Raw genomic sequence first — 23,245 nt, forward strand, 5'->3', positions numbered from 1 at the left:
TTTTCCACGGCTCGACCACCAAATGCTTGCCAGCGAGCTCCCCACCCAGGTCTGGCTCCAGAGGGAGCCCCGGTATCTCCATACCAGGCGAGGTAGTCAAGGTCTGAAGTTCTCAAATACCTCTGCTTTGAACGTGGTTTCAGTGTAAATAATACTGATGCCAAAAAGTACCTTCTGTGTCCGCATGATACGCCCCTGGGTGGCATTTGCTGAAAAGACAGCTGAACAGAACTGCTTGACTTGTTACTATATGGCGTTGGACAGCCAGACAGCTGGATGTGGCAGCATGTGCGTTTGTTGACGTACTGGCATTGGTTGCCGTGTGCTTGTCTTATCTAAACATAATGTGCATGTCATCACAACATGTGCGTTTGTTGACATCACAATAGCGCCTTCCCTGAACATCAACAGCAGACGCAGAAGGATACCCAGAGCGTCATATGTAGACACAGAAGTCCACTACAAAACGGCAACATATGATGAGTTGGGATGAGACCATGTTGTGCTGAGACAAAACAGTGTTACAACCATACCTGGGGGGTATTCCAGAAAGTAGGTTATGTGAAAACTCTGAGTGTGTTAACCCTGAGATGAGGGAAACTCTTTGTTGTCTCTGTGTGGGACTGCACCAAAATGAAAATCAAAATGTGTTTAATTGAATATTGAATATTGAATATTCCTTTATTGATCCCCCATTGGGGGAAATTCCAAATGTTACAGCAGCATGAAAAAAGAAAAGTGAAATGTAACAAAGAAAATAACAATAACAAATAACAATAAATAAGTAATAAAATAAGTATGTACATAGAGGAAATAAGGTATGTACACATAATAATAATTAAGTAATAGAATAGTATGTACACAAAAGATGGATTAGAGAATAGTACAAAAATTTGTTGTGCAAATTACTCTGGGATGAATTTTGGATGAAGCCAGTTTTGTTCCCATCAGCCAGTGATGCTGATGTTATAGAGTCTTATTGCAGATGGGATGAATGACCTGCGGTAGCACTCCTTCTTGCAGGGTGGATGTCTCAGTCTGTTGCTGAAGGAGCTGCTTAAAGCCCCCACAGTCTCATGCAGTGGGTGAGAGGGGTTGTCCATGATGGATGTGAGCTTTGCTAACATCCTCCTCTCACCCACCTCCTCAATGGAGTCCAGGGAGCAGTCCAGGACAGAACCGGCCCTCCTGACCAGTCTGTTCAGTCTCTTTCTGTCCCGATCTGTGCTCCCTGCTCCCCAGCAGACCACTGCATAGAAAAGAGCAGATGCTACCACAGTGTCATAGAATGTCCGGAGCAGAGTCTTGCACACTCCAAAGGACCTCAGTCTTCTCAGCAGGTGGAGACGACTTTGGCCCTTCTTGTACAGGACATCTGTGTTATTAGACCAGTCCAGTTTATTGTTAAGGTGAACACCCAGGTATCGATAGGTCTCCACCATCTCAATGTCCAGACCCTGGATGTTCACCTGTGTAGTCTGGGGTGTCTTCCTCCTGCGGAAGTCAATAACCATCTCCTTTGTCTTACTGGCGTTGAGCTGGAGATGGTTCTGCTCACACCAGTTGACAAAGTCCGTGATGACGGTCCTGTACTCCCGCTCGTCCCCCTCAGATATGCATCCAACGATGGCTGTATCATCGGAGAACTTCTGGAGGTGACAGCTCCCAGAGTTGTAGTGGTAGTCTGAAGTGTACAGGGTGAAGAGAAAGGGGGAGAGCACTGTCCCCTGAGGGGCCCCGGTGCTGCAGACTACCATATCCGACACACAGTCCTGAAGCCTCACGAACTGTGGTCTGTCGGTGAGGTAATCGATGGTCCATGCAGCCAGGTGACAGTCTACTCCCGCTCTTTCAAGCTTCCCCCTGAGCAGTGAAGGCTGGATTGTGTTGAATGCACTGGAGAAGTCAAAGAACATGACTCTCACAGTGCTGCCGGTGTCCTCCAGGTGAGTCAGGGATCTGTGCAGCAGGTAGAGGACTGCGTCATCCACTCCAATGCCCGGTTGGTATGCAAACTGCAGTGGATCCAGATGTGAGCTCACCAGGGGGCGGAGGTTTCTGAGAACAATCCTCTCCATGGTTTTCATCAGGTGAGAAGTGAGGGCCACAGGTCTGAAGTGGTTGGGCTCCCTGGGGTGCGCTGTCTTCGGGACAGGAACCACACAGGAGGTCTTCCACCGTTTTTTTTCACCTGTATGCTACAATTTTAATAAAGTGTGGTTAATGTTAAGTCAATGGACATGTACATTCAAACTTACACATTGGCACAAATGATGCAGGCAGCAATTTTCTCCCATGCCGCTTTTCTCTCCTTAGTTGCTGCAACTGTGGTACTTTTCTTTCTAAACATGGGCTCATAGTCAGCATGAGGACCTCTAGTTCCAATGGGGTAAAGTAGCCTTCTTTTTCTCAGCCGTTGCCATGGTGAATCAAGGTATCAGGGCTCCATTGATGATGCCTTTTTATTGAGGTCGTGCACGCTGAACTCAGGGTGAACATACTCAGAGTTGATTGAACTAATTCACATTAGCTGTTCTGGAACCAAATACTCAGAGTTTCCCCTCTTGGAGTAAATCAACTCAGAGTTCAGGGGTCTCCCCTCCACAAACAGCTGGCCCCATTAATTAATTCTAGCTTAGTCCACTGCAAAGCAGCAACATGTTACAACTTGTGATGAGAACATGTTGGAATTTGCTGTGTCATCATGGTCTTTTTGATGGACAGGCGGTTTTGACGTGGTGTCTGTAGTGATGCAGACACTGTGTTGGGAACCAGAACTTTGCACCCAATCATTGTGTATTGGAAGTGACTGATTTGCTGTGCAAAGCACGCTGGGATAACTACGGTGTTGAAAAAAAAACCCTATTTGTAACAACGTATAATTCATAAAAACAGTAGCCTTGAATTTTCCTGTAAGATGAATGTTATCATTATGACACATTTTTACACTGCTTACAAGAGAAAAAGATCCAGTCAGTAAAGTTTGGTATGAAAAGTATGAGACCACAAGTGAGGACTTGTGTCATACCTGAGTCACAAATTTAATGACTGTAGAACTGACTTTGACAAAATCAAAAAAGACTTGCAACTCAACTTGGACTTTAACACCACTTACTTCACTTTCTTTTGAAATGAATTATTATTACGTAATTTCCTAAATTGCTTAATGTGAATAGTTAATTTCTTTTGCCATAAAACATGAAGCATGCAACAACATGACCTACAATGTCCCCTTAAAGATAGAATGGCGTTGTAGAAGATGCTTTACAAAAACCCTAAGGGTTTAAGTGATTTTTATCTAAGCTGAGTTCAGTCTTAACTTCTGTTGCATTTTGCCTTCACACAGGGTCACATTGGACTGTGCTTTGTGGCATTATTGTAATGAGATCTACATATGGGGGCAGAGGGGGTGTTACCGGGGCTCCTGTGCTCAGATCCCACCTCCACACAAGTTAATGTGGGAGAGAGAAGTTCCAGCTCCTCCTCTGTCCCCGGCCCTCAGCTCTGCTCCCGGCCGCTGCTCGCCGCTCAGCCCGGACCCTCAGCACCATGAAGCTTCGGTATGTTTTCCTGTTTCTCTGCAGCATTTTCCCGCTGTGCTCCTCGGAAACAGACCAGGGCAGCCGCTTCGTCCTGGAGCCGTATGACTTCCTTTTCGACACGGCGGTGGAAGCCTACTATAAGGGGGACTGGCTCACTGTGATCCTCAACATGGAGAAGGCGCTCCGGAACAAAGCCACAGTCCGCAATGTGAAGGCTCAGTGTCGGCTCGGCTGCGCCAACCAGACCGCCTTCGGTGAGCGGCGGTCCGGCCTGGGGGCTTCTATCCCGGGGACCGGCTCTGTGGAGGACCTGGGCTTCTTCCAGAGAATCCTGAAACGGGCGGACTGTGTCAACTCCTGCGAGACGGAGAAGCTGGGCTCTCCGACTCTGCACCAAGTCAGTGAAGAAGTGGAGCTGGAATTCACAAAGAGGACTCCCTACAACTACCTGCAAGTGGCTTATTTCAAGGTAAACAGCGGAGTGCAGCAGCTGATGGAGGCTAACTGCATGTGTGGAGCCTCCGGCTGCAATCAGTGCTGCCCTCATGTCTCATGCAACATGTAGAACATAGACAGGCTTTCCAGTCCAACTTTATACTAACTAACGTACTCCGTACAGAGTAAAACTTTGTTACAAACACATTTTAGTTTTAGATCTTATTCAAGTCTGGACTCAGTGCTGATGTGGATCTGCATACTATAAATGCCCCAACCCCCCCAAATTCAAGACAGCCATGCCACGTCTTAAGGTGGAGTCAGCCTTACGTTAGGACGCAGAGTTTTGGGATCCAGCACTTTAAAGGCCACGGTGCTGCTTTCAAATGCTTACTGAGATAAAGTGTAAATAGGGCCGAATGCTGTGTTGGCATATTGGATTCTGCTGTAAAGTAAGATGGGCAAAGATAGTTAGGTTATATGATATATATATTGATTGTAGTAATATGTAGTTATATTCAAAATTGGCAAATTACTTTCAGACAGAACCAGGTAGCAGCAACACACTGAAAAAGCATGTGCTGAATTTTAATCTGCTACTAAAATCTGCAGAAGAAATGATCTCAAGTATTTGTGTATTTTTATAATAATTCATATTAGGGATTCACAATAATGTCAGCATATCATTGGTATCAACAGACATTGACTGTAAAATTAAATGATGGAATTGGCCAACATGCTATTTTTTGCCGATTTGACAGATTTTTTTTATTGACAAAATGAACATGAACAAAACATCGACCCAAAGCTGAAGTATTTTTTATTATTTTGCACAATGAATGAATATTGCATACATGTAGAAGCATTGCATCTGCTGGTAAACCAGAATAATGTGTATGCATAATATTATGTTAATTCCACGACAGAAGAATTGATGCTCATTTAAATCAGGTGGGGAAAAAAAGTAAATATATCGATATTGGTGTTGGTTACTGGCCAAATGAGTTGTTATATATTGGCGTATCGGATATCTGTATCCCTAGGTTCAACATTCCAACCAAGCTGGTTGCTCAGATTCTGACTTTCCAAACTATGATAATAACATGTAATAATAATATGGAATGAAGCCAAAACTCCTGCGACTGAATAGTCTTTTTCAGTTACAGGTCACTGATATCAGAGAGACATGTGGTGTTGCTGCTGTGGATTATATTGAAGGAAACAACACCACACAACGTGCTAATCTCAGCTCCATGCAATGATGCACCACCACCAAATACTGTCCATCTCCACCTAAGCAGCACCCAAACATGGATGGTTACAACTCCCACTGGTCGCTGTTAGAGGTGGAAATAACCTACAATTGACTTAATGCCTGTTAAACATTATCTCTGTGCATCCAGTCTCATTATTTTGAAGTATGAAACCGGTTCACTAAACTTATAGTTAAATTAATACTGTCTTTCATGTCAGGTTGACGAAGTTTGGTCAGTTTAAATAAGTACAAGTGAGAAATAAGATACACATTTTTTTATGAACAATTGGCCAAAAGACAGTGCAATGTGTTAAAGAAGCATTGTTAGTTCATTGTTTGGATTTTATCCTCGGCTTAACTATCTTAAACCTCATACTCAAAAACCTGTGAACACCAGGTAACATCTGGCTTTTTAATGCGATGGGAACGCGAACAATCAGAGTTCAAACCCAGGTCAAATGACTGCAATAGAAACAGGTTTTCATATCCTCCGGCTTCGATCGGCATAGATGGAAATACAACACCACACAACCTGCTAATCTTAGCTCCATGCAATGATGCATCACCACCAAATACTGTCCATCTCCATCGAAGCAACACCCAAACCAAATTAGTCTGCACCGAGTTTAAAAGAGAGACAGAATAAGTAGATATTTGAAGAGAAGAAACCACTGAAAAGTTTTCACAGGTGTCTGTCCATGTTGCTCTCTACTGTTTACCTGTTATAATCCTATCCTATCCATGACATCACATGGATACACCAAAACAACACACACATGCTTGCCGTGTACACAGCTCTGCTCTACTGGCAATGGGAAAACAGTCTATTGACTATTTTTAGCAGGTTTAACTGTTCTTAAACACTGCAATCACTCTTTAATTTGGGGGGGGGGGTCAGCAACAGTTTGCTAACATGTAAACCATAAAAATGATATTGTGATAATATATTAATTTTGTTTTTATAGTTCTAATATAATGTAGTTATATTATATGTTGCCCTACCACAGAGGGTTGGACAGACTGACCCTGCTTGGGAGGCACATGGTAGCAGAGCAGACTCTTGCAGGGCAGCAGTGATCAGTGCTGTTATTAAGCTCTGTAGGTATTTTGAGGTGTTTTACTGAAAAACACATCTTCAATAAGAGAGGCCGAGCTGAACCTGTGTGTTTTCAGATCAATAAGCTGGACAAGGCTGTGGCAGCTGCCAACACATTCTTCCTGGCCAACCCGGACCACATGGAGATGAGACAGAACCTGGACTACTACAGGATGATGGCAGGAGTACAGCCGGAGGACTTCAAAGATTTGGAGGCCAGGCCACATATGGTGAGTGTTAACTCCTTTTCTGATCACTGCTCTGGCCTTTTTGTCCTGTTAGCCTCAAGGCCAGTCTTCAGAGGGGGCTGAGTGTCTGTAATGTTTGTTTTGCTCACATTTCAGATTCTTTTTTTTTTTTTTTAATTTTTGCCTCATGGATCTTTTCTCCACAGTTAAACTGTCACAGATTTTTTTACATGTCTATGATAGCTGCAACTGCCCAACTTTAAAGTTCTCAAATTGTTATATAAATGTTTAAATGAAGAGATGTGTGAAATATGATGGGAAATAAAGGTAAAAGTAAACCCAGACAAGATGTTTTAATAACCTTGCATTCATTTTGTTATTATCTTGCTATTATTTAGAAAAATGAAACTTTTATGAGAGAGATTACACTGGTAATATCACACAACCTGCCCCCCTCAGGCTGACTTCCTGCTGGGGAAGAGTTACTACAGCGACGACTCCTTCGGGCTGGCGGCTGATCACTTTGAATTGGCCGTGGATGAGTACTTAACTGCTGATAAGGAGTGTCGAGCACTGTGTGAGGGAGCCTACAACTACGACGGCTACAACTACATGGAGTACAGTGCCGACCTGTTCCAGACCATGACAGGTGAAAGAGTGCATTGTTGGCTTTTTGTGCAGAAAAGATTGATATGAAAGTTGAAATCTGCTGACCATGTTCCTTTTGTGTGTGTGTGTCAGACCACTACATGCAGGTACTGAACTGTAAGCAGCACTGCGCAGTAGAGTTGGCCTCGACTGCTGGTAAAAACAAGCCCTTTGAGGACTTCCTCCCCTCACATTTCAACTACCTGCAGTTCTCCTACTACAATAGTGAGTCCAGCACCTTCATCAATGCCCAATGTCATGGAAGTGGAATTAAACTCTCTACAGAGATTAACACATGGTCAGATATATTGGTTCAAACTCATCAGACAGATCTTCTGGTTTTATTTAAAACAAGATGTGATGGCTCCCTGCAGAGCAGGGATACTTAACACGCTTTGCTTGGAGGCAACTTTTGCATAATGACAGGACGCAAGCGGTCAGTTTCCAGGATTTTAGGCCATTTATTCATTTTTTGCATGTTTCTAGGACTTCAGGACATTTCTAGGATTTTATGACATTTCTAGGACATTGGAGTATTTCTAGGATTTTAGGACAATTCCAGGATTTAGGGACATTTCTTGGATTTTTAAGACATTTCTGGGATATTAGAGCATTTCTAGGATTTTAGCACATTTCTAGGATTTCAGGACATTTCTAGAACTTAAGGATGTTTTCAGGACTTTTGGGACATTTCTAAAATTTAAGGACATTTCTAGGTCTTTAGGACATTTTTAGAGTTTTAGGGCATTTCTAGGATTTTAGAACATTTTCGGGATTTTAGAATATTTACAGGATTTTGGGATGTTTCTAGGATTTAATGACATTTTTAGGACTTTAGGACATTTCAAGATTTTTAGGACATCTGTAGGATTTAAGATGTTTCTAGGATTTTTGGACATTTGTAGGATTTTAGAACATTAGGATCTTAGATAGGACCTCTGTCAGTGCAGAGGATCCTCCATTGGCACTTTTTTTGATAAACAAGCTCTATTTTGATGCTGTTTTATCCACTCTAAGTACAATATTTCCAGTGCAATTCACGTTATTTTCATTGTGAATTATAAAATGGTTAGGGGGCCACCTGGCACTCTATCAGGAGGCCAGATTTAGCCCATGGGCCATAAGTTGAGTGTCACTGCTATAGAGTTTCCTGCGTATTGAGAAAACCTGGTGTGTTGTTTTTATTGTATAGACTAATAGTGATGGTTGATGGTCACGCTCAATGACGACAATTCACTTTACTCACAGTTGACCAACAGCCATCTGGCCTCCATTAGAGCCTCTTAAAAAGCAGACTGATGGGTGTTTCCATACCATTATTAAATTCTTCAAACCCACTAACAGAAGGAAGATCCCATCCACTGTTCAGCATCCTGCAGCTCATGGGACATTTTTAATACGTTACTATTTATTAAGGTGATTAATGTTGCACTTCCATAAAGTTAGAGGACTCCCAAGACGTGAATTTTAAAAAGAGTCACAACTAAAGCAGCAGAGGCTGAGATATATTGACTTTTAGTCCCAAATATGGGTCAAGTGTAGGGCATTTGAGAGCATTTTATCAAAACTTTATCAGATCAAATTTCCTTAAGTCACTAACATAACTCAACTCAAAGTTAAAAAATCACCTTTCGTTGATTGATGAGGCAGAAACAGCCATTTTTTAATTCACACTCACAATCTGTAACAACAACTGAAGAACTAGATAAGAGGAAGATGTGATACTACCATTAAATCTATCTGACACATCTCACACAAATAATAACTTACTGACTTTTAGCTAGATTTTCCACAAGATACATGAACCAGATATCAAGGTCTTTATATAAATCTATTGTGATGATAGTCCTACAATTTTGATATATTTGTGATAAAGTCACCACTCTGTTGGTCATTTTGAAATACAAATACAAACTATCAGCAGTCATATAGTAGTGTTAAAGAGTGGATATTCTTTGAATCAATCAATATTGTGCAAATAAAGTCACCAACATTACTGTAACCAGACAGCCACCAAAGGTTTCATTGTAGCCACAGCAAATTCTCTACAGCTGATCTGTCACCAGTCATGTTTGTCATTATAACTGGTGAAACTGACAGGTAGCATCAGCTAATAATAAGAAGCAACTACCTGCCCTCTCTGCATCTCTGGGTGTTTGTTGATCAGGAAAATGGAACCAGCCATGGGACCAAACACCAGTGAACCTCCACAAACACGTAATCCCACACATCCATAATGCAACTGTAACATATCTCTTCGGCTCCTTTCACAGAGGCAGTCTATGCCTGATATGTTCAGAAGATTTCCTGCATGGGGTCATGTTTGAAAGGGAGCAGGGACTGGTGTTGTTGGAGGTCTCTACCGCCAATAGAGAACCCCAGAAATGAGTCCTAAAACCCAAAAATCCATTAACATTTCAGCACCTCCGATTGCCTCATCTTGGAGTCAGTGTTTTTTTTTTAATATATATTTGGTTAGAAGCATGAAATAATGTCTGTGGTTAACACAAGTTGAGGAGACTTTCATATTTTGTTCTATGACATAAAATACATCAGTAAATACCCCACTGTGAACTTTGAAGCTTTGTGTGTCTTGTGGCTTGTTATATCTGGAGATTGCATTTAGGCCTCAAAACTCCTGAAAGTGGTGATAATTTGTGAAGATTATCTTGCTCAACAAAATATGTAAGTATAAATGTTTGTTTACCACAGAACTTATTTTCTGCTTTAATCCAAAATCCAAAGAAAAATCCCATAGGCTCTTTGATGAGGGAATGTGGGCAAAGCCAACTTCCATGTCAAACTACAGAAAAATCCCTGGGGCACTCCTTTTCCCACTTTACGACTTTACAACATCTCAGGGGAGTTGCTGGTATGGCTGGATGTAAGTGGAATGTAAGTGTTGAATGGAAGCAGTAACATTGAAAGAACAAGACTTTAAAGGTTATGTCGATCTGGAAAAAAAATGTTTTCATGTGGAGCAAGCGAACCAATCACGAGACTGCTGATGACAAATTTGAATCCACAACTTGTTTATTGTGTGGCCATTTATCGTAAGTCAAATTTTTTCTCCTAGGATGGCGGAGGAGTTACAGTCCCTACTCTGACTGACTAGTACTCATGGCCTTCATTGGTTGGCTTGGTCCAAGGAGGTTGAAAAGAGGAGAAATCATTGGGTTATATTGTATCATATCATTGATGCGTGCTCAGTATAATCTGTTCTGCACTTCTCACTATCATATAACATGGGGCTGATTGATTTGTTTCCCTGAGGCATCGGCAGTCGACCTTGGGTCTAAATATATTTAGAAAGATATGGGTGAGAATTACAATTCTGAAATAATTGAAAAGATCCTTAACAACAAACCAAAACCAAATTCTTTCAATATGAAAATGTTCTATTGTATATTGACCGGAAATCCATTCAAGCATACCCAAAAAAGTTCTGTCAGGCCAGCGCACCCAAAGAGAGCAAAAACAGTGCACTCTGGTGCCGCCTGCTGTCACCCTCCAACATCGTCGCTCCATTAATAATGTCCATGTGTCAGAGCGTTTCTAAGTTTTCTTCTTTTCTTGAGTTTTATGGCAATTGGTCTCCCTAAGTGTTGCATTACCATCATACCCTGGACTCTCCCCAACCCTTTATTTTTGGGAATTGCCATTGAAAGTGAAAAAAAGGTGCAAGACAGAAAATATGCTGCTGAATGTATTGCATGTGTGAATAGTGAAAACTGCTTGCAGTGCCTGAAAGATTATCTTTGTAATTTACTGGGAAGCATGTGTGAGTTAGAGCCCCAGTGCTTGGTAAACCTTCACGTCTTTCCCGCCCCACACATCCATATTTAAGCACAGGCTTATAGATCTGTAGTCTCCAAGAACGATCTGAGATAATAATCAGGGTTATCTTCTCTGACAAAGTTCATCAAAAACCCAACAGGGGCACATTTTTGCCTTTCTCCTAACAAAAACAACATGTCTGTTGACTCTGTCAGACCTTAAACCTGCCCTTCACCTTCCTCTTCCTGTTCTCTCTGTCCAGGTGAGAAGTATGAAAAGGCCATAGAGTGTGCTAAGACCTTCCTGTTGTTCCACCCTGAAGATGAGGTGATGAACCAGAACCTGGCTTATTATTCTGCCGTGCTTGGTGATGACAAGGCAGAGACTATATCAGCGAGACAGGTACAGTCAATAACTCACACTACTCTACATTTAGCCGAGGCTTTTGAGAGCACTTATTGGTAGCAGTGTGTGATGTGTTATCCATAATGATCAGCAGTAAATCAGCCCTCACACAGTGAGAAAGAAATAGCTTCCATTAGCACTCCAATGTACTCAAGGGCACAAACGGGACATTAAAAAGGCACTGATGATAATCTAAAGCACATAAACATTTGCTGCCTTTTAAAGAAGCAGTAAGTTAGGTCTTTACTGCTCCAGGCTCTAAATGTCCATATTCTGCTGTATTTATAGTGGCTTAATAGGCTTGTTGATCAATACTTATGATGATGAATGATGCCAAAATTTCTGGTGTTTATGTCTGAGCTTACTGTCCAGCCTGTGCTCAGTTTTAGAGTAAAAACACTTGCAGAGTGAAGGTGTGGCTGATTCTTCACCAAGAAACCTCTGAAACTATGTGACTGCTGTTTCCTGCATGTGCACACATTTATGTAATGGGTTATTGTGCTTTCCATAATAATGAAAGTCAACAAAATAATTGGAAATTAAACAAGTAAAATGATTTATTATTTTTTCACCAACCCCACTTTAAACACATTTAGTTTGATCCCTTAAACCTCACTTTTGATACCATTTATGGTTTACTGCTATTCAAGGCACATCACTTCACTTCACTTCACTTCACTTTAGTTTGGTTAAATTCAGTTTACTTCAGTTCAGTTCGAGTTACTTCAATTCAGTTCAGTTCAGTTCAAATCAATTCACTTTGTTTTAATTCAGTTAAATTCAAATCAGCTGAATTCAATGCACTTCAGTCCAGTCTAGTTTAATTTACTTCACCTTAATTCACTTTAGTTTGCTTAACTTCAGTTCAGTTAATTCAATTCACTTCAAAGCTCTGTGTGTAGAGACATGGCTTGGGAACCGGGGGGTTACAGGTTCAGGTCCTTGTACGTAGCAAACATGGAGCATGGACTGGTAGTTGGGGAAGTGCCAGTTCGCCTTGCTTCCCTTGAGCAAGGCACTGAACCCCCAGCTGCTCGGGGTGCCTGTCCATGGTCAGCAAGCTCACTATGTTTGCCTCAGAGGGTTATACAGCACAAGACAACCCAGCAACTGAGGAGGGATTCGTCTTCAAGAATGGACAGACGTCCAACAGATGTGGTGTTTACAGAACAGATCAATGTCTTTAGTTCCCTCCTCTACACAGTAGTTTTCACAGACATTTTCAGAGCAGACATGTCGCCACTTTCCAGCAGAACCAGCTGGTGGTGTAAAGAATACATTCAATAATAAGCAAGTTTCTTGAATAGGACAATAGTCATTGTTGATGTCATTAGTAATACATGCTTTCCCTATGACTAGTCAGAATGTCTGCTGTTTGAAACTTTTTTTCAAGGCCTCCTGGGCAGGGTTTAAAGGCCTGGACACATCAAATCAACATTAAAAAAACTAGCATCAGTGTAAGCTGACTGTTACATTGTCTTATTTTGCCAGTGTCCCAGCTAGAAAGTTGAACACACGGCAAAGATTACAGCTATTTTATAGACTGCTATTTTAAACAGATGCAATCAAGGTTCAATTGATTTTTGCCTCCAGGGGGTGAAACAGTACATCCAGCAGTCCTTACTGGAGAAAGAGCTGCTCTACTTTGGATATGAAGCCTTTGGAATCACCTTTGTAGACCCAGTGAGTGATGAAATCCCTTATCCTTCACATTTTGCTCATTGCTGCAGTGGTTTCATGCAGAATGGTGTTTGACTTATGTCTTCACTATGGTTTTATAATCAGGACACATGGACTCCTGAAGACATCATGCCCAAGAAACTGAAAGACAAACAGAAGTAAGACTGAAGACACTGATACACACATGTTGCAGCGCAAGAATGAATGTATTGTGAAAGTGATGTTGTGACTTGTTATGTCAACAACTTCTTTGTGTGTGTGTGTGTGTGTGTGTGTGTGTGTGTGTCAGAGCTGACAGAGAGACTGCAGCCAGGATCACAGAGGAAATAGGAAACCTAATGAAGGAGATAGAGACTCTGGTTGAGGAGAAGAAGAAGGACTCTTCAGATCTGGCCATGATGATAGCGCCGCAGGAAGGTGAATATTTCACCCAGATTTTAGTGAACCTGTTGATAGTAATATGATGGAGCATTTGTTCCACATAACCTCATGATGTATACTTTAATATTTCATATGTAAACAAACTACAGTAACAAATTGTAGCAGTACCTGAGAGTCAGAGGTTCAGTCTTTGACCGACAAATCTGTACACATCTCGATCATGTGACCTCATTTGTCCAGGTGGTGCTCTGTTGTATGATGACATCAAGGTGACCATGACGTCCAAGCAACTGAACGGCTCGCAGCGGGTGCTGCTGGACGGGGTGATCAGTGATGACGAGTGCAGGGAGCTGCACCGCCTCTCCAATGTGAGTTATCAAAAGAATCACAACTTATTCACTGAAGAAGAATTTCACCAATATAAAGATGACTCTCACATAAAGCTCAGTCTATGTAGTAGAAAGATGCAGATACTTTTGAAACTGGTGCTACACAAGCAGAGAAAACTGAAAAAAAGGACATTTTTGTTCGAGAGGTAGAAATCCTACAACTACCACAATGCTATGCACCTGACGTAATGTGTGAAATAATGGCGGCAGGCCAGATCTCGTATTCCAGTTTAACAGTAAGATAAAACATGTTGCTGAAAACATTTGAGGAAACAAATATGTAACTCAGTAACAGAATATTGGTTTATATCTGATGAGCGCTGCTTAGTTTTAAAAATAATAATAATAATACATTTTATTTATAGAGCGCTTTTCAGGGAACTCAAAGACACTTTACATAGTACTTAGTCTTACTGTTTGATCTCTGTTTTTTTGGCCTTGGTTTTCACTGTGCAGGAAGCAGTATGGCACCCACATCCTGTTCACAAACTCTAGGTATTACAGCTAAACAGGACGTTAAAAAACATTTCAGAAAACATTTTTGGTTTGAAATAGGTAGTGCAGTAATGTCATCTGGATTTATATTCAGTCAGTACTGCCTAGTTTTACAGTTTGATTGGATTCAGTGTTTGGTGATAGAGAGGGGCGGGTAAGTCTCTTGATCCAGCTCTACACTCTTTGTGTCTGTGGTGGTGGTTGAAAATGCAGAAGTACAGCCTGAAGTCCTGTGGTGCCATCTGCCAGGAGCAGGTAGCCCTGGCCACCAGTGTGTGAACGTGTGTGTGAATGGGTGAATGTGACATGTAGTGTGAGGATGGGGACCTCAGTGAGCCAACATAGATGGGACAACTATAGAGCAATGATTCCGGCCAGGGAATCAGGTTGGAGAGGATACTTTAATAGTGAAAGTCAGGTTTACAACGATTGGCCGTGTGTATGTGGTCCTCGTGACGCAGCACTTGATTGACAATTGACAAAGTAGAACTTGTACCAACAGAAAGTAAGCATTCTAACAGAACTTAAACTTGCTCTTCAGTTACAGAAGCATGAATAGTCTCTCACCTTAGTCACTCACGCACACACACATCAAGGGAAGACAGAAAAAAAGACGTCAGTTGCTGTGCAGAAGTCAACCGGGGATCTTGCTGCTTGAGGCGCGCTCTGACGATGCGTGTGTCCGTGCGCTCATTGACGGCAACGCCACCCAGCCGAGGGCGCGCTGAGGGCTTTCTTATACTATATTATAATGTGAATGCGCTTTGAGTGCAGAGCAAGTGCAGTCTGTTTTACCATGTGTTGAAGGTATGGAAAAAACATTGCTATGGTCTTTTAAGGAACATTAGAGTTAACTCTTTAAAACCTGGTTCACCTTTACTTTTCTTGTGCTGAATTCAGATGCCTTTCACAAGTTTTTAAATCTTTGGACCCTGGCAAATTTCTTTTAAAGTCAGGAGGAAAAAGGTAATGAGCAGAGAGTTCTGTATCAGAATTATTATTAATTATTAAAATTGAGTTCTATCATTTTTTCAAGGTATTTTCCTTGTTGTTTATTTTTTATTTTCCTATTTAGTTTTTTATTCTTTTTTAAGGGAATTTTAAAGCTATCACACCAGTTTTTTTTTGTTTGTTTATTTTTGGGAGGGGGGTTAGAGGATATTTAGATTCACAATTTACAAGAACTTCAATAAAACATGTCATTCACTGAAACTAAAGGTTGTTCTTTAATGTTAGCAGTGGGTGGCATCAATTTTGAAATAAAAAGGTATAGATATGCCTTCATTTATCCAATTTAAAAATGTTTGAAAGTCTTTTGATGTCACCTGATGCCTGTTGGTGTCCTGTGTCTCTGTATTTGCACTGTGTGTGTCAGTACATCATGTCACAGTAATGATGTTGTGTATGTTTCCCAGGCTGCGGCTCAGAAAGGTGACGGCTACAGAGGGCGCCCCTCCCCCCACTCCCCCAGTGAGACGTTCCAGGGAGTCACTGTCCTGAAGGCTATCAAGGTCTGTAGTCCCTAAAGCATGACACATGACATTATTTAGTCAAAGCTTTTCTTTACAGTAAAAGTCATCAAGACACATTTTTAAGGGGCGCTCATTTTCAGGCTCATATTGTATTTTGGATTTCTAGTAGAACATGTTTACATGCTTCAGTGGTCAAAAATCACTCCATTCTTCTCATTCTGTCTGTGCTGGAACACCTGTGTTCACCTTCTGAGAGGGCTGTGTTCTGGTGCCTGTCTCTTTAAGGCCCCTCCTGATAATACGCAGTCTGCTCTGATTGGTCTGCGTTTGCACGTCTTCCACATCTGTGCGTCTCTGCACTAGAGATTAAATCAGGCTTGCCCCTACTTGAATCCGCACAGTTTCTGTGCAAGCCTCATCTAAGCCTGACCCATGGCAGCAGTTTGGGGCCGGAGCCCAATTAAAAACCCAAATTTATACTGTAAAGTTAGGCCTATAGCATATTACATTTTATATGTTATAACATAACTCTCTCTTTTTCCCTCTTGATTCAATCCATTAATATGCTGCCAAAGTGCCTTTAAACATAAGCCAGTTAACAACAGTTTCGTAAAAACATAAAAAATGAATGTTAATTTGGTAAGAACCCTACCTGATACAAGCCTGGATAAACAGTGAGAAATAACAGAAGCAATACTTTCTACCGTGAAAAATCACCAATAAAAGTTTCCAGGTTCAAGCAGGAATTCCAGCAGGAATGTTATCTGAAATCAGGAAAGAATTTACAACTTATGCAACCAAGATTACATGTCTTCCTGATGTAAACATGGAGAGGGAAAAGCATAATAGGCAATATGTAGCATAACATCCCAAAGTCAGTTGATTTTCATGAAAGGAGTCATATTTAAACACTGACACTCGTTTCATCCTTGTAGCTGCTGTTAACCCTTCAAAACATGGATCTTCATTAGTTTTCTTGTGCACCATTCTGATGCCCCTTCACAAGCATTGAAACCCTTGACACGTGAGCAAATTTGTTCCAAAACATAGATGTGCATCTTAGCAAGAATTGACAAGAAAACAAGAAATAAGTAAAAGTTACAAGAAAAATGAGAGGAAAAAAAACTATAATAAAATGTAAAGACAACTGCACATATATTTACTATAATTATATCTTCAAAAATATGTTACAGAACTTTATGTATTATATCAGCACTTTTTTTTTGCATATTTTCTTGCTAATTTTTGCAGTAATTTCTTGCAAAGTTGCACATATCTATCATATTATATGCTTAGTCTTAAAGGGCTAAACTGTGTTTTGTCCTCCCCCAGCTCGGACAGGAGGGGACGGTTCCTCTGAAGAGCGCTCGTCTCTTCTTCAACCTCAGCGAGAAGGTGAAGAAGGTTCTGGAGTCGTACTTCCGCCTGGATTCTCCGCTCTACTTCTCCTACTCCCACCTAGTGTGTCGCTCCGCCATCGATGGTAAGTGTTGACAGTGTGATGGTGCTGTGTCTGTGGAAGAGACTAATCTACTGCTGCATACTCAGAATACAGTTCCCCCAGTTTTGTCCCCAGTGATAATGTCATGGATCACTCTTTTTTGGTTGGTTCGTTCATAAAATAATCCCTCACATCTATTCGATCTATCATCAGTTCAGTCTTAAGTTGTTTTGTAAGTAGTTCCTTTTTAAGCATCTAAAATTTTAAAAAATCACGAACTTAAGAAATACCCCAATTCCCTTCACACATGCAAAATATGTCTCTAAACAAAATTAATAGAAAGAAAAACAGGAGAAAGTTTGTTTGTTTGTTTTTTTGTAGACAAACAACCAGTTCGCAAGAGGGTACCAAAGTTTTCTGTAAGTAATTACTTCAATATTTCTTGCCACATCAACATAAAAGTCTCCTGGATAACTGACTTAAGTCTTTGTTTCAGACAAATAACATTTTACTGCATGTTTTCTGAAGAAAATAGTGACAAATAAAACTACAGCCCCCGTAAGCCTCAGTGACTTGTTATGGAGGATGGAACACACAGCACATTGTAAGGCGGGTTTCCATTAATCCTAAAACTGCGCAAATTGAAACTGAGAATATAAAAGATGCCTAATGGTAACATGTCAACTTTGAGAAATTGCAAAAAAGTTTTTACACTCGCATGAGGTGGTATTTCAGGCGATTTGAAAAAATTTGTCCAAACTGCAATAGATGCACTTTTTTGGCTTTTTTAGGTCACATGATGCTATCCCTATATGCTTGTCAGTAAGTGGCTCCCTCATGATGCAGCAGGAGCTAAAAGAGGTGTTACTGCATCCGCTCAACTCTTCAGAAGTTGAGTGGATCATCCAGACATGTTTAATCCACAATTCCTCTGTGAAACCGTGGACTGTCACCTCCCAGAAATCCCTCATACGTGACCACTCCCACATATAAGGGGCTCGCCATTCCATTATGGCTCCATAACATCCCTACGTGGCCTTGGAATGGAAATAATGAAGGCTAGTGTGGTGGCTGCAATACGTATAAATAAAGCTGCTTATGTTTTGAACATCCATCACCATGCTTCTTGGAGGTTACATGATTTGTACTCAGTTGCCAAAGAATGTGTTAAACATGTTGTTTTATTTTCTCGTAAAATATATCAACATTCCATGACTTTACAATAGATATATGTGTAACATTTATCAAAACTCCCCATGCACAGCCTGTGTGATTGTCAGGTGCTGGTTTGTAGCAGGAACATTTAAGAGACAAACAAAATCGACCACAGCACACTGAAGAACTTAACTGTGACTTTATTGAGAGCGAGTAACACATTTCATCTGTAGCCTTTTTACAGGTGTTATAAATACACATAAGTCACATGACTAATTATCAAGTGTTTTTCTTTTTTTTCAATTTCTTCAGTGTATGAATAACATTCAGTCATGAAATCTTTGCTTTTTTTGTGACATAAGGTTTAATGAATTTAATTTTTTTAACACAAAACCACATCACAAATAACACATACCACCAGACAGAAGAGAGAGAGAGAAAAAAGAGAAAAATCAATCAATCAATCAATCAAATCAAATCAAATGAATAAGAACTGAATAACACCAAAAGACAAAACAGAAACAAATAAACAAGAGATCCTTGCTGTTTTATGATGTTTTGTAAATATTGTCATGATTTATTTTTTCAATTATGCTCACTTTAGAAAATATGTTATTGATACAGTGAAAAAATTGAAAAAAAGAACATTTTGATATTTAGTCATGTGACTCGTGTATGTGTCACACCTGTGAATCCTCTTGTAATTTCACTGAGCGAACCTGAGGAAGCTACAGGTGAAACACGTCGCTCGCTCTGAATAAAGTCACAGTAAAGTTCTTCAGTGTGCCGTGGTTTTTCACCATAGATTTGTGTGTTTTGCAGAATATGTGTGTGCGTATTTTGACTGGAAGCAAAGACTGACCAGCTTTGGAGGCTAAAAGCTGTCATTGTACCTAATATACACACCTCCTCTTTATGATGACAAGTTTAAAAAAGTGGTTAAATTAAAAGCTTCACCTCTTCGAAAGATAAAGCTGCATTCATTTACTGATGGGCCACTAGAGGGAAGCAGAACACAAAAAATACACCTGTGGCTCAGAGGTAGAGCAGATCATCCTCTCATCAGAAGGTTGGTGATTCAATCCCCGGCTCCTCCAGTTAAAATGTTGAAGAATCCTTTGGCAAAATACTGAACCCCGACTTGCTCCTGATGCTGTGCTATTGGAGTATGAGTGTGTGTGATGAGTAGCAGGTGGCACCTTGTATAGTAGCCTTGGCCACCACTGTGTGAATGTGTGTGTGAATGGGTGAATGTGGCATGTAGTGTGAAAGTGCTTTGAGTGGTTGGAAGAATAGAAAAATCGCTATACAGGTGCAGTCCATTTACGTTTTAAAGAACGTAAATGAACGTAATACATAGCATTGTGATATACTAGCATTTGTTTGGAGTCATTTTTATTGGATAGATATCCAATAAAAAGTCCAATTTTTAACTTAAACCAACTGCTGAGAAAAATATTTGGCTCATTAGCTGCTGAGTGCTCCATGCTGTTTTTCAGCTGGTCACCGTGTGTGCTGTTTGCTGCAGCTCAGGTAGTGGACAGTGGCCTTGTTAGAATGTGTGTGCTGAACACAGTTGTGTGCTGCAGGTCAGCAGGTGGATGAGAGCAGGTTTGTTAGTTGGAAAACCAAAACAACGCGTTAAAAGTGGCTAAATGTGAGTGTAAGAACAGAAGGAAACTGAAACCGTTGGTAATTAATTATTCATCACAACCAGCAACTCTGTTTGATATTGCACTCAGCAGTGATTTGATCCATTGGTAAAGCTGATTAAAACATGGTCCATGCAGGCTCTAATGGATGTGGATGCAGTGCTGGTGGGGGGTGGTTTGATCACACTGTAAAATGTTCAAACTTCCCTTTGCACTGTTGTGTCTCCAGAGAAGCAGGAGGACCGTGAGGACCTGAGTCACCCTGTTCATGTGGACAACTGTCTGCTGGTCTCTGAGCTTAACGAGTGCATAAAGGACCCTCCTGCATACACACACAGAGACTACAGGTGAGCATACACACACACACATACACACACCACAGAGTCTATCAGTCACCCAGACACTCTGATGAAATAACACCCTCCCTACAATGTCGCTCCCCTGCAGTGCCATCCTTTATCTAAACGATGACTTTGAGGGAGGAGATTTCATTTTCACTGAGCTGGATGCTAAAACTGTCACGGTAAATACTCGGATTGTTTTTTTGTTTTTACTATAATCTTTTTTAACTGTAAATAATAATAAATGTCAAAGCTTCGCTGCTTTAATGTTGCGCGTTGCGTATATATTTTCGGATGTCTCCAGGCCGAGGTGCATCCACGGTGCGGCCGTGTGGTCGGGTTCGGAGCGGGGAAAGAAAACCCCCATGGTGTCAGAGCTGTCTCCAAGGGTCAGAGGTGTGCTGTGGCGCTTTGGTTCACCCTGGATCCTGCTCACGAGGAAAAGGTACAGCCAGTCTTTGTAGACTAACATGAGCAGAACGAGGAATCATTCTACAATTTTTACCAGCAGCATCTGTTAGTATGTAAAGTAAGAGTTTAAGAATTCAATTTAATGAAGTGAATGTTTGCAGTAGACTTTTATTCAGATCTGCAGTAGACTTATGGAGTGTGCTCCTTTGAGAGTGAAATTTTGACAACTGCAAAACTCTCCCCCTCACATCTCAAAGTAACTATATTAACTTTGTACCATTCTTGTTATGCCTTTTGTGCTAGCAATAACTGAAGCTGGAAGCATTCTGATTCCAGCTTTTCTGTCCATCACTTTCTTGTGAAGGCATATTTAAAAAAGGAAGTTGAGGAAGTTTTATTCAAATTTGGCACAAACATCCCCTTTGACTCAACAATCAATAGATACATTTTTGGTGGTCATAAGGTTAAAGGTCAAGGTCACTATGACCTTGTCTGTTTCATCGATGTTAACACGATATCTCACTAATCCTTTGAGGGAATTTCTTCAGATTTGGCAACAAAATTCATTCGGACTCAACCATTTTGTGGGTCAAAGGTCAAAGTCACTGTGATTTGTCTGTCTCATTCTTGTGAACATAGTATCTTAAGAACACTTTAAGGGATTTTGTTTCCAAAATCTGGCATAAATGTTCACTTGAACTCAGTGAGCTGATTATATTTTGGTGGTCAAAGGTCGCTGTGACCTTGCATCCATGTTATTCTTGTGACCACGATAGCTCAAGACCGCCTTGAGGGAATTTCTTTAAATTTGGCACAAATGTTCACTTGGACTCAACAATGAATTGATCAAATTTCGGTCATCCTAAGTTAAAGGTCAAGGTCACTGTGTCATCACAAAACATGCTTTTGGCTATAACTCAAGAATGATAACGCTAATTATTACAGCATTTCACACAAATGTCTAGCAGGGTAAAATTATGAAATTATTACATTATTACATTATTACATTTATACCCAAGAGGTCAAAGATCTACTTCACTGTGACATCATCATTTTCTGCACCAACACTTTTCTAGCAATTACTCAACATCTCAGAAACAGAGACATTTGGTCAGATGCTGAATTGGTGACACTAACGTAAACTGCTGATTGCAGAGATCTTCTGTATGTGAAGCGTCCATGTTTTCACAGACATGGATGTAAACTGTAAGTGCAACTTGACTGATGCACAGAGGCATACAACCGCAGTGCGGTATTTCTACTTATCATCTAGTATAACCAAAAGAGGCAAAGCATAAATTACTGTATATGGTGTATCCTTATAACTTAATGGAACATTGATTTTTCAGAGTAGCCAGTAACTAATTTTTATAGAAACATGAATCAAAACCTTCACAAATACAGTTTCTGTCTGCCTGGTCTTTAACTTTTGATTCTTCACTGTCTAATTTTGCATTCTGTTTTCCAAATGCTCCCTTTTCTGTCCCGTAGGAGAGAATCCAAGCTCAGGAAATGCTCAAGATGTTTTCTACCCCTGTGGATGCAGAGTTTATCAAAAAGGAGGTGAGTGACTCCTCCGAGCCTCCAGTGACAACAGCAGAAGCTCCTGCACAGGCTGATCCCCAAAAAACAGATGAGAAACCAGCTGATACACAGGCTGACAAACCAGCCGAGCCACCAAAGGACAAAGCAGAGGCAAAACCAGTCAGCAAAACAACGACAGGCACTAAAGCCAAAGCTTCTCCCAAATCAAAAGACAAAGCTGGAGACCAAGCAAAGACAAAGACAGCTGACAAAGTCAAAGCTGACGTTAAGAAAGATGGAAAACAGACGGGTAAAACACAAACCAAGCAGGGGGTCAAAAAGGACGCAAAACCAGCTGCAAAAAAGACAGTTAAAGTTGTTGCCAAGAAGGACTCCAAAGCAGCTCCAGCTGACTCCACGTTGGCCTCGGACTCTCAGAACGGCAAGGAAGAGCTGTGATCAGCCAGCTCCTGGGACTGTGTCTGCGTGCTGTCTATTTTTTATTTTCTACAAGGTCCTCTCTGTGTGTGGTTGAGTGAAAGGTTGAAATCACTGCTTGAGTTTGTGACAATCAAAGTGACAATCTGCTAGAATGCCCAAATCCAGCTTTGTTTGACATCTAAAGCTTTGTATCTGTGTAGGTGGTGCCTGTTTTCATCTCACTTTGAATTCTCTTTATCTTCTTTTATTTGTGATGTCATGTGGTGAAGCCAAGCACAGCGGGGTGAGCAAGTGCCCAAACTTCCTGTTGAAAAAACCTCAAATCAGCTGTGTGAATTATTGAAATAAAAGTGTCCTTTGTAAACTGTGGTGAGTTTTCATAAAGAAAGAAGTGGTGCAGTACTGTGAGCTGACACTGGGTGTCAGGGTGGAAGCATCATCCAGTCATCTGTCACACTGACTGCTCAGTTAACAAGCCAGAACAAATTCACTTTTAAGAGAAATCCTCAGGTAGGGA

General features: G+C 40.9%; 1 protein-coding gene across 1 annotated transcript; it reads left to right on the top strand.

Annotated features, from left to right (window-relative positions):
- Positions 1–3,418: 3,418 nt before the first annotated feature.
- On the top strand, positions 3,419–23,092 carry p3h1 (prolyl 3-hydroxylase 1). Its single transcript, XM_042498179.2, has 15 exons — positions 3,419–4,011; positions 6,406–6,558; positions 6,976–7,165; positions 7,258–7,389; positions 11,204–11,343; positions 12,940–13,029; positions 13,132–13,184; positions 13,316–13,443; positions 13,648–13,775; positions 15,707–15,802; positions 17,096–17,246; positions 20,241–20,358; positions 20,459–20,534; positions 20,657–20,797; positions 22,255–23,092. Exons 1-15 carry the CDS (start codon positions 3,550–3,552, stop codon positions 22,744–22,746), a joined length of 2,550 nt encoding a protein of 849 aa, XP_042354113.2. The 5' UTR covers positions 3,419–3,549; the 3' UTR covers positions 22,747–23,092.
- The last annotated feature ends 153 nt before the right edge of the window (positions 23,093–23,245 follow it).

Source organism: Plectropomus leopardus, chromosome 2 (assembly GCF_026936395.1).
Source record: "Plectropomus leopardus strain MGB_pleo_1.0 chromosome 2, ASM2693639v1, whole genome shotgun sequence".
NCBI classification, from domain to species: Eukaryota; Metazoa; Chordata; class Actinopteri; order Perciformes; family Serranidae; genus Plectropomus; species Plectropomus leopardus.